The 13,029-nt window shown below is 43.3% G+C and overlaps 1 protein-coding gene across 1 annotated transcript in view; it reads right to left on the reverse strand.

The window, feature by feature from the left end:
- Nucleotides 1–13,029, reverse strand: part of nt5dc1 (5'-nucleotidase domain containing 1) — a 72,465-nt gene that overhangs the window by 20,691 nt on the left and 38,745 nt on the right. Inside the window, exons 7-8 of the mRNA XM_080790754.1 lie at nt 8,719–8,893; nt 2,627–2,724 (exon numbers count right to left, since the gene is read on the reverse strand). Of these exons, the coding sequence (XP_080646880.1) occupies nt 2,627–2,724; nt 8,719–8,893 (273 nt within the window). The remainder of the gene's footprint in view (nt 1–2,626; nt 2,725–8,718; nt 8,894–13,029) is intronic.

Here is a 13,029-nt window from a genome sequence, read left to right on the forward strand (position 1 = left end):
AGGAGTGGCTAATACTCTACACACGCCAGAGGAAGAGTAAAGTCCTGATTTTATTTCGGCCAACGTGGCAAGATGGAGGGGGAGCAAGACAGAGAGAGAGAGAAATATTTTGGAGACTGGATCACTGTGTCTTCACACTTAACGAATCCCACCAGTGTTATTCCTGGCAGCAACAAAGACCAGATGAGGAGAACTGGAGAGCATTCCAGTGTGCTGCCACTGCTAGAGCACACCTTCAATACCAGGGATTCTCAACCTTTTTCATTTTCAAGGACCCCAGTTTGATATCCATTAGGCCACGGACGCCCATTTGATACATTTCTTCTTTTGAATATTTGGGACCCCGTGTCTATCTACACTGTAGAATCCTCAGTGTCAATTTAAATCTGGCATCTGGCAGTCAAACATTTGTCGAAAATAACTGATCTACAAGCTCACTATTTTATAGGTTCCAGCTCAGTGGCCTTGTGGTTAGAGTGACCTCCCTGAAACTGGGAGGTCGGGGTTCGATCCCTGGCCGGGGTAATACCAAGGACTGTCTAAAGAGGACAAGAAGCGAAGACCGCAAGGGCGCCGCCATGTTGATCACATGGTGCTCCATGGAAGGAAAGGAACATGTGCAGTTGCAGACCAAGGCTGCATAAAGCCCATTGCGCATGTTTCTTTTCCTTCCATGTGATCAACATGGCGGCGCCCTTACGGTCTTCGCTTCTTGTCCTCTTTAGACAGTCCTTGGGTAATACCAAAGACTGTAAAAATGGGACCCAATGCCTCCCTGCTTGGCACTCAGCATCAAGGGTTGGATTGGGGGGTTACATCAACTACAAATGATTCTGGAGCGTGGTGCGGCTGCGGTTCACCGCTGCAAAGGGTCAAATGCAGAGAACAAATTTGGCATACAGCAATGTACTGTATGTGACAAATAGTTGGACGTTAACCTTTTTTTCAGTGGTGGCAACAACAGGCACATGTGGAAAATGCAGGGCAAAGGTTTTGTCTTGGCCTCTAGGGAGTGAGCATGCAAAGTTGTACACAGATCGGTGCAATTATATAGGTAAGAACATGATTTGCGCAGTTTGGCATGGGCCACGCCAACGGTGCCGGAGATTAGCTGTACACAGACGGACGGATGGACGGACGCACACACACATGAAAGGACGGACGGAGTGCAAAACATACTCTCGCCCCATGCCTTCGGTGGAGACAATAACATAGCTGGATGGCTGAGTTAACCACTTAAACCATAGATAATATTATGTTTTCATCAGGTGTCTGTACTTTCCCCCTCCCTTTTCCCCCTCTTTGCCTAAAATACACAAGCTCACATCGCATCATGTTGTGATGTGTTGAGTGCTTGTAGATCCTCTATTTTCGCTGAATGTTGGCCAATTTTTACTAAACGTACGCCTATTTAGGACATTCCCAGAATAGAGACAAAGGGGTTCATTTGTTGAATCTTTGCAAATTTGGCACACAATTTATAGCACCTCTTTGGTTTCAATATTGGCTAAATTCATCACACCTGTAACTGATAAAATACCATGCCAAGTTGCCAACCACGGTAGCACACAGTTCTGGGCAGCTCAGTTAAGAGTCGTGAACTATTTCTGAAGGGTCTAATTCTAAAGGCATATTTATAGTCCAGTTTTCGGTGAAGAGATGACCACTAAACCGGTGGTTAGTAGGTCTTATTACCAACGAGGTTGAAACCGACTACCGCAGAGCAGTAGAGGAGCTGGTGAGATGGTGTGAGAGTTACAACTTGATTCTAAACATCTCTAAAACCAAAGAGATGTTTATAGACTTTAGGAAAAAGATATCGAGTCCCCTCCCTCCCCTCTTCATCAATGGGGAAGAGGTAGAAAGAGTTTCCTCCTTCCGGTTCCTCGGGACCACCATTCATGAATCCTTATCATGGGATCTTAACACCAGTCTCATAATAGGTAAATCACACCAGCGTCTCTATTTCTTGCGGCAGCTTAAGAAGTTTAAAGTCAGCCAAGCAGCCATGACTCACTTCTACAGGGCCACTATTGAAAGTGTTCTAACCTTCTCCATGCTTGTCTGGTTTGGTCACACAACCTCTCAAGACAAATCAAAGCTGGAAAGAGTAGTACGTCGCGCATCAAAAAACATAGGATGTAGCCTCCCTACACTTTCCTCACTCTATTCCACCAGAATAATTAGGAAGGCAAATAAAATCATTGCAGACAACTCCCATCCTGCACATCACCTCTTCAATCTCCTCCCATCAGGCAGGAGATATAGAAGTATCCAGAGCTCAACATGTCGCTTCAGAGATAGCACTTACCCCGTAGCCATTAGACATCTGAACTCATAGATATATGCATATAGCACAAAACTGAATGTAATTGCCTATGCTGCTGGTTTTTGTATTGTATTGTCCTTCTTGTTTGAGTATCTATGGTTGTCTGTATATGTTGAGTATGAACCAAGACAAATTCCTATCAACTTGTTGACATGGCAAATAAATTATTGAATCTTGAAAAACAGAGAGATGTGCTGTGTGCAGTGACTATACCGCAACGTGACGTCATGTTGTAGTTTCCGGTGGTCACCTCTTCACCGAAAACTGGACTATGAATAGTCCTTGAGACGGACTCACCTAGGGTTCTGAAGGGTCTCTGCTGAGGAACCAGGGAGAAAAAGCCAGGCTTGAGGGCATTTGTGATGATGATGTCAAAGAGCTCCTCAAAGTCCTTTCTGAAACGAGAAATATAGCAGAACTAGGTTCAGTTCAGTGCTAACCACTTATAATAAAGCCTCATATACTTTGTTACACGTCAAATTGCAAAAACAAATATGGCCAAATAGGGAGGACACTGATAATGTGGTTGAAGAAGTGGTTCTCAAAGTGGGATGCAGGAACCCCCAGTGGTCCTTGAAGGTGTTCCACGGGGTAGCATAAGGAGGGACAGTTTAATTAGAAGTTAGCTAAATGAGCTGTAAATGATGTATAAGAATGACTATTCAGATCATAGGTGTCACACTCTCCACCATTATCTCCCCAACTATACAGTATATAGAACAGACAGTTGGCTACACTCTGTTTGGGTGGACTGATTCATTTCCTTTGCTTTCCCAACATGTTTGAGAACCACAGAGTTAAAGGACAACGCTTGGACAGCGCCCAGATGCCCTTATGTAACATGTGTGCAAGTAAACTACTTATAGAAGCTAAACATTGTGTTTAACGAGGTGAGTGGAGACGGTAGAGAGGGGTTGAGGTAGGGAATGCAAGAGGCATAATAACGGTAACATTTTGATATAGCTGCAGCACACCCATAGCAGGCCTACACAGTAAAATAACTATCAAATTGATCAATTTGGTTCTTTTCTGTACACCGTCAGAGTTAAACTAACATAGTGAGGATTATACAGTGTACGTGGTAGGTGAGTAACAGAATGCAGATGTCTGACGTTGCATTACGTCTGCTCTTGTGGTGCCCACCTGTCGTCACCACGTGCGGGGAATTAATCATTTTCCTTCCCTTTTTCTGTTTTTTATGACAACACTCAACTACACTGTAAACTTGTTAGTATTAATGAAAAGTAAAATGTTACTTTGGTACAGGTTTGTGTTTCAATGTGATTGAGGTTTGTGTTAATGAATGGAGTACAAAATGTCCCAAATGGAAACTTTATAGGGAAGTATATATATACTTTATATTGTACTTCCCTGTGCTTGTCTATGCAAACTATTAATACAGTATTTAATCAATCAATCATCTTGCCATGATGTAACCAAAATGTATATTGGTGAATGTATAAGGTGCTCTGTTGAGCACCTTACAGTATATAAACTATATATACTGTATATATAAAGTGTAGTTGGGTTTTGTTATACCTTGCAACGTAAGTGAATGGGAAGGCTATTTTGGATTATCACACTTTAATCAATTATTATTGAAAATATTGCCAATATTTGGAGTTACATAGTTCATGATTAGCCTCGGTACCCAGGCTTTTATTTCCGTTCCCCTCGAGACCAGAAACCACACAGGCTGGGCCAGGCTATGGAAAGGTAGACACACATACAACACATACAATCCTCTACCAAATTGCCAATTTCCTTTATCTCTGAGTGTGTACAAATGTCAATTTCGTTCAATTTGTACACCCACAGTTACAAATTGATAAATCACTGTGTATGTAAGTAGATAACTGCTATGAATGTAGTGACCTAAAAATCTATCAAAGTCAAGTAGGAAGAATCATAAATCTTCAACTCAACAAAACAAAGCAAACGCGTTGGCTTGAGGGAAGGAAAGGATGCCAAGTCATGTTATCTGATGACTTTGCTTAGACATGAGGCCCTTTCAGACGGACAGCGAGTGACGCAGGCGTTCTCGCCTGGATCAGCGATGTGTCTGCTCATGAGGGGCACGGGACGCGTAACGTAAAAATAAATAGCTCACCACAATCCAGGTCTAGTTGGCCGTAGGCATGTGCAGTTTGTGCACGCCATTGTCACGGGATCGTGCACGCCCGTGAAAATGCGCTTGCGTAATCGACCCTCAACTTGTCTGTGCGTCCAAAATAAATGAAAATGAATTACTAGGCGTGTCAGTCGCTCCCCGTCTGAAAAGGCTCATAGAGTTGGCTCTGTACTTGGTCTGCTCTGGTTTCCTACATCAAATCACATCAAATCACCAGAAATAGCAGATCTACAGCACAAGCTCACAACACGTCCCGTTGCGACACTTTGTGATCTTGTAGATTGGCTACTTCTGGCAAATGTTCCCTCCCAGAATTGGGCGTACTAGGGTTCAAGTGTGCACATCCAAGTCCATTGCATCCGTTTTTAAAGGTATGCTTCTGGACCACTTCTCATTCAATCAAAACATGTTCAGGTCTTCATTCAATGGATGCAGCATCAGACATCAGGACAGCAGCCCTACAGCATCCGTAGAGGAGTGTTGGCTGGAAGAGGCTTGTTAGACAGCTCTGGCTTTGGTACGTTACTTCTGACAGATGACTGTCACTGGCCCCCAGCCTGCTCAGTACACTGAGAGGACCTGAGCAGAGGGAAGCCTCCACTCTGATCTCACTCTCAAAACGGCAGAAGGGACAGTACAGGACAAAACAAAACCTGTGTTGTCAAGAGCTACCCAGTGCACTGAATGTGAGGCCCTGTTGACCCAACACCACATGTGCGCAGACACATGTGTATGCGTGTTTGTTCTTTGTTTCGGTATAACACGTCCTTGGGGCATTTAATAGTATTAGTAGTAGTAGTAGTAGTAGTAGTACTACAGTAGTAGTAGTAGTAGTAGTAGTAGTAGTAGTACTTAAACTGTATGTCCCAGCACAAGTGGCACAAATTAATAGTCCTGTACTGTACATTCACTGTGGGCTCATTAGGACTATTTATTTATATATTTATTTTGGCTTCATTATTATTTCTTTAATTATTTCTTTCCAGGGAACTGAGGAAATGGAGGGGAGGGCCAGCAGTAGGGAACATATTGACTGAAGGAAATAATATTGACTTTGTCAATTTTAATGTCAATGTCTTGTAGTCGTTGTCTGGTTAATGCAATGTTTTTATGTTATAATAATAATACAGGAAATGGCTCTTTCATAAAAACATTCAAGGGTGAGGTGCTGAGACATGTACTGTAGTCAAGATCAAGAGAGATCTAATAGATCAAGAGGGGGTTATTTCTGTCACTCACTCACACAGGTACAAGGAGAGGAATGCTGGTGGGACATGTTCCACAAAGACTGTGTTAACAATACAATAATAATCACACCAGAATAGGTACAAAAACCTCTTTATTCGGCTGACAACGTTTTGATCCTGTTGTGGGACTTCATCAGGTCATGTGAAGATCGAAATGCCTGCTAAAGGTAGAAGAGCAGGTATGGTAAAAAAAAAAAGCAATGGAGAATGTGCAGAATAATCGTTGAATACAATTAGCACAGAAGGCTGAAATATACATCAATTTCACTTATCTATGTACATTTGTACAAGTAACATTTTTAGCAGCTGTTCACGTCAGATTGAATGCCGTTTGTGTCTTAATTTGTACTATACTGAATCCTGAGTGTTTCGCCCGAGGCTGGGTGACGAAGCCTCAGACTCTAAGCTTACCGGAGCCCCGAAGCTAAACCCGAGCTATTGAAGTCTTATCAGTTTACAGTAATTATACAGTCCTTCCCAGTCTCTAGATATATTTTACAGATTTATATCTATCACTGGCTATGGGGACAAAGATTTAAGAAAAAACAATAGCCCGTCATGCAGGAGCCTCATATAAGCAAGCTGACCCTCCTTCTAGGAACAAAGCGCCCTTGTGCCCAAAGCCACAAGCCGGCAAGATTCAGCCTGCCTCAATTTCCTCTTGGTGGCTATCACAACATAAATCTGCATCGGCTGACCTTGTAAACAGGGCCATATACGCTGATGCAGCTGGGCTCTCTGACGTGACGTGGCATGTCCTTGGGAGGTGATACATGCTGCGGGGTGAAAGGTCGATGGGAGGGGAGGGGGAGGCCAGGGGAAACAGCGGGAGGGAACAGGAGGAGAGGGAGGCCAACAACAGTATGACCAGGTGGCGCGCTGTTTGACAGGAAATGGCTAAGGGTGGGGGGTGTGGCGGGGGTCTGGGCCACAGACATCCCATGAGACTGTACTCTGGCAGTCAGAGCCAGCGACCCACCGCTGGGCCCCGCCGCCGCAGAGAGCACACCGCCATGTGGAGCAGGAGGGCTGCCTGCTGCAGGAGCAGTGCTACGTAATGTTAAATACTTAACCCCTTAAGGGGGTTAAGGAAACTCATAATACAGATGCCTTCTTCTAAATTAGTAGTATCTCACACTATCAAGGTTTTTAAAAACTGTTCAGAAATAGCAGTACAAGCATGTATATCTGCTATTTTTGAATAGCCAAGGCAAAAAAATCTAAATGACACAGATGCTTTCCTGGTTTTAATTGGTAAAGCCCAGGCTAATACAGGGATTCAACAACCAGGAATTTGCTTAATTGACAAAAACATTAAATTATCATCCAAGCCATAGTTGTGCATCAACAAACAAATATTAGAAAAATACTCACACTTATGTGTGATGATGACTAACCGCACAGTAATCACGCACCAAAACACACTCCACCGGTGCAACCACAACATCACCGGCTTACTTCCAACATCGCACATATCGCTGTTCGATTGAGTGTGTAACAGGGTTTAGACAGGAATAATAAGCCCTAACCACAGTGTACACTGCATAGCATTGCCATCGGCTGTATTATCATGAATTAATGCCCTACTTCATATAATTATTGTTTTATGTGGTCAAGTCTGTCTGTGGGTTTTGTAACTACTAAGCAATGTAAGAATTAACAAGAGCTACACCACCATTTTACCATTTCCTGAAAAGTAACGGCTCTGGACATATTGTACAAGGTTCCCACCCGACAGTGACGAAAGAGTCTGGGAGAGCAGTTAGTATACAGACCACCCCTCTCCTCCAGGTCAACTCAAAGTCACAGCAGGCCAATAAGAAAGCTGCAGACAGCCCCGCTAGGACAGAAATACCTTCCGCACACTTTAACCTACATAGCGTTTGCTGTTTAAGCCGGGCTAGGGTAGGAAATAACAGGTACCCGTGCATGGCGTTGACAGGCCGGCCTGTTGTTTGGGCGAGCTGAACTGACGGTGCGAGAGGTGTGTAGCGTGTGTGTGCTACGATGCTGCTAACTCAAGGCAGACGAGTGAACTGGTGGGGGGTTTGACCGAAAGGAATGACTGATGGCATGTGAGAGCTCCAAGGAATGTTGGGAGTCGAAGGGGCGGGGGGGTGGGGAAGGGGTGCAGGCCTGCACTGTACTAAGACTGTCTGCATGTGGTACGCTGTCCTAAATGAAATTTTCCAGACCGCTACATTATAATAAATCCTGTGTGTGTGTGTCTTTTATGGTAAGCGAAGTTAAATATCAAACCAGGCCTTCCTGCTTCAGTCAAAGCGGTAGCAGTCGCTTTATATATTCTATCGTTAAAAAAATAAAATTCTTCATTTCAGGAAGTACATCACGTCCCTCTTTCCCCACCGAATCACCCTCATCTTTTCCCCCCAGTATTCCCTATTGATTTATAGACTAAATGACTTAAATACACAATCATAGAATAATATATATACTAATGGTGTTTCCATATTATTATTAATAAACAGTCTAGCAGTTCATTTTAATGTGGGTGAACCGGAGAGGGAAAGTAAAGTAAGTCACAGCCAGGATGCTATATAGCCATAAGATGGAGAAAACACACGGAGCACATCTCTCTGGATGTGTGATTTAAAATGTGTAACTTTGTCACACTTAAGCCTTGTGGCAGACACTCTTTCCCAACATTTCCCAATGTGCACAACAGTTGAGTCGCTTCTGGCCTGGGTTCACTATATCCCAGAGTATGGGATGACCGCTGTGTCCTAGGGTGTGTTAACATCATCCGAGTGGTTTCTCTGTTCACTATATCCCAGAGTATGGGATGACCGCTGTGTCCTAGGGTGTGTTAACATCATCCGAGTGGTTTCTCTGTTCACCATTTCCCAGAGTATGGGATGGCCGTTGGGCCGCAGGGTGTGTTAACATCATTTGAGTGGGTTCTGGGCTCACTCATTCCCAGGGTGTACAGTGCATCATGCGAGCAGGGTTATGGGTTCAGTGTCTTGCGGCTGCGCTCTGGTCAGACTCACCCCAGGATGTGGTCGCAGATGAGCCTGCAGTAGTCGCTGTGAGAACTGGTGATGAGCAGCAGGACCTTCCCGGCGCTCTTCATGCTGCGCAGCCAGCTCTTTACAGAGTCGGAGCAGGGCTGCAGGTACCGGCCGGGGTCCCTCTTCACGCTGGGGAAGTAGGTCCCTGTGTCGTCTGTGGGAACCAGACACACAGGCAACATATGTATAGGGTTAATTCATCTATAATCATGTTACAATTACATCATTTTACAATGATTATTCGCTTGTCCAGTGTTTTTTTACAAAGAAAAGACAGATAACACAAAATAAATCAAGTGGAAGAGATAAAAAGTGTGTACATAAAAGGTAAAATTCAATATAATACACATAAAAAGACAATAGAGTACATGAAGTTGTGAGCATTACTTAAAATAAGGAACATAGCAGATGTGAAAAATAGAAGATCTACAAGAAGTGATGTGCTATGTGATATCTGTGCTAAGTGATATCTGCTATTCTTGAAATTGGGATGTAACCCATTTTAAACCTCAGAATGTTATTATTATGATATTATTATAATTATATTATATACATGTGTTATTCTATATCGTCTTGACTCTTATCTTATTGTAACTCCTTGTATCATGTCAGTTATAATTGGAAGAGACTAGATTTTAAGGCAGACAAATAGGGATCAAACAATAGTGTTCCAAAAGAGAATTCCACTCTGCAAGCCTGAGTGAACTCACAATGATTCTTGAGAAATAAAATTACAGGATGAGATTAGTTCTCAAATCGAACCCAAAACAGGCCTTCCGAGTGCACCAAAACAAATAATAAACAAAGGGTTTGTAGACATCAAAGGACACATGCTCTCCATTTTTCCCTATCAAAAACAAGATGTTAGAGAGAGTGAGCCAAGCGTGATCAATGGCGGTTCCAGGATATTTCCCATCAGCAGCTTTGCGTATGTTAAGGGAGTCATATGGTGGACAGGCCTACTGTAAGTGGATGCTGGCATATAGAATGTACCAAACAGTTCCACCACACCACCAGACAGCCAGCCAAGTGCCTTTCATCACAGCAGAACCATACTGCAGAGCTCGGCATGCTCAAGCCGGAGTTAAGACTTATTTGTGTGCCAGTGTGTGAGGCACTAAAAATAGCAGCTCCACAAGCTCACGACGCTGCAACGAGTTGTGAGCTTGTAGATCTGCTATTGTTGGTGCCTAACTCGGGATGTAGGCCAACTCTGGAAGATGTATCAACTCTGGTTCACCATGTGGTGGAAAGGCTTACACAATACACCATAAACAATGAGACTCTCGGGAAACACAAGATCCAGTGTTCACCACAACACAAGAAAAACCTAGAATCATATTCCAGGAGCATGCATGCTTCAATTTCTCCATCTAAACTGTCCCATTTCTGGGCCGATTCATACTCCTATTTTACAGCTGTAGTGCCGAAATGATTTCGGCTCGTCAGAGATTTTCAGTAGCACCGAAGAGGCGACTTCTTAGGCGCGATTCATATACTCCTATTTTAGAGCCGAATAAAAGACGGTTCGGCGCTGTAGAGCCTACAATGTGACGTCATTTGAGGTTCGGGGGGGCAGGTACCGTCCTAAAGTCGTCTCTTCGGTGCTACTGAAAGTTTCTGACGAGCCGAAATCATTTAGGCACTACAGCTGTAAAATAGCTGAAGTATGAATCGCGCCAAATTAATCTATCCATGGTTTTCCCCGCCAACATACTGGGGCTCCTCCTTGTGTGTGCAAGTAAGTAATTGTCCACAGACATCCATCTGAACATATTTCGTGCCTTTTTTATTAAAATGTTTAAAAAATATTCAAAATATATCGATTTATTCTCAATGTGTTTTTAAATAACAGATGTACAACCTCGCAATGTGTTGCTGTGAGCTTGTACATCAGCAATTTTCATTTGTGGTTGTTTTCATAGACCCATGGCCACTTGTTTCTCTTGCAAAACTGGCAACACAGCAAGAGAAAGAGGAACTTATGCACACACAAACGCAAAGACTTATGGGCTATAAGAAAAAGGTGGATAAAGAAAAGGATTGCAAACTCTGAAAAACATTATAGCCTATATATTTAGATACAATAATGTATTTAGAGTATCGTGTTCACATGACGGGGAAGCACCACTATACTCTGCATTCTGCACTGCCTATCACTAGATATAACCCATGGAGTACAGCTAACGCTTGTTGATAACAGACCGACAAATATGTAAATATTAACATTAACACGGCCAGCAATGCATCATGGCATTGCAAGACCCGAGATCTCCCGCATGGAAACCAAGCATCAAGAGGGAACCCCCCACCTTGACCACAGTTGATATGAGGCTTTTGGGCTTCAAGCTGAGCTACGAGAAACCTGATCCGGGTCACGACACCAATGTAACACCCAAGTTTGGAACCTGGTTCTCCCGGGTGGGAAACCAAACATCTACCACTAAGCCAAGAGTGAATCCATCCTTGGCCAGGGGACATAATATTATACTTTTGAGCTTCAGATTGAGCTGCTCTTCTACACAAGGGAATATAAAAGCTACTATAGATTTTTACACCGACTATAAAGACACAATTTGGGTGGGAAATCCAGGACCTGGGGGTCAAGTATGTGTACCCCATAAGTATTATTTCCTCTGTTTTTCTTCACCCCCTGCTGAGTCTCAGATATCTGTCTGTATAGGTACAGTATAGGGGGTAAAGGGCACCGTGGGGTCATGAATCCCACTTCTGCAGCACTGGAGATGTGTTGTCTGCGTGTATATCTATTCTACGTCCGAGCATAGACATGGTAACGCCCCACCTGCCTCTGATTGGCCTACCGACACTGCCCGTCTTGCCTGTCCTCCGAGATGCAAGGGTACCCCGTGGTGGGAAATAGGAAAAAAGAGAATGGCAAGACGCAACAGTAACTTGTAACTTCAATTTTTGTATAAGAGGCAAACTAATATTGTTTGTGCCGTTTACTTTGATTGAATAATTGATTGAACACTTATGTACTATGATTTGATTTGGCTGTGTTATAAATTAAAGTGTATACGGTAGTAAACTATATTATTCTAAAAAAGATAATGATCGTGGGAAAAGAGACCTTTTTACAGTACAATAATGTTTCAAGTCTACACAAGTTACTGTTGTGCGTGCCAAGCTATCATTCTCTTGTTTTATATCGTACTTGTATTATTTATTTATTTCCCACCACGGAGTAACTTCGGGTCAGACTATCCAGCATGTATCTTCCACCTCGGAGTGTCAGTGTCTGTAGGCCAATCAGAGGCAGACGGGGCGTTACCACGTCTATGCTCGGACGTAGAAAAGATATACGCGTTGCCCGCTCTTCAAAGGCCTCCTCAAGCTGCTTTTTCCTACATCCCGTGAGACAGAGCCTCACAAAGCACTGCAGCAAGCAGCCCAGACTGACTGCATGGAGCTATATATGGTGCACGTCAGATCTCTGTTACACAACCCCCAGTTCATCACAGAACATGCCTCTTGGGCTGATGTTCCCAGCAATGCTTCGTGAATCTGAAAAACCTATGACAAATCTGTGTGTGTGTGTGTGTGTGTGTGTGTGTGTGTGTGTGTGTGTGTGTGTGTGTGTGTGGGGTGTACTGCATAACTCAAGCACTGTCCAAGGAGGGCCTGAGGATGTGTTGTGGAGGATGATTGGGACTAACGGTTGTCACAAATCTCTGCATCCGTCTGTGTCCCATTTAATGGCCATATACTGTAGATTGATCTCTGTATCTCTCTGTCTGTGTTTGTGATTATTATGGGGAAATTGTGTGACAATTGATGAAATGCTGAAAGGTGTCAATGTGTGACGAACTTTGCATGCAAGGCAAGGTGCTACCACTTTATTACTCTTGATTTGATATTTTTGGGCATAGTGCTCCTCATTAAAATTCCCCCATAATACATTCTCTTCTACTAAGTGATTACAAAAATCATTGGTTTCTCAGCACTTCTGATGATGAGATGCACAGACTGAATATTAAACATGAACCTCTGCCCCAAGTTTTTCCCATTGGCCTGTTATAGCACCACCAGGAGGTCGCTTTATGCTAAACACATTTTTTCACAGTACACTACAGATTTTGTCCAAACTTGGTACACACGTGGTGGGAAATAGGTTAAAGTCATTTACCCATTTTTCGTAAATGAATGCCCTACTTCATCATACAACAGTGTCGCAGGAAAGTAGTGAAAATAGCCGTTCTACAAGCTTGTAGATCTTCTACAAAAAAAGGTTTCATATGAGGATGTCCACAGGACAGCGACGATATGAGA

Source organism: Protomyctophum bolini (genome assembly GCF_963924005.1).
Source record: "Protomyctophum bolini genome assembly, chromosome: 19".
In the NCBI taxonomy this organism is placed as follows: domain Eukaryota; kingdom Metazoa; phylum Chordata; class Actinopteri; order Myctophiformes; family Myctophidae; genus Protomyctophum; species Protomyctophum bolini.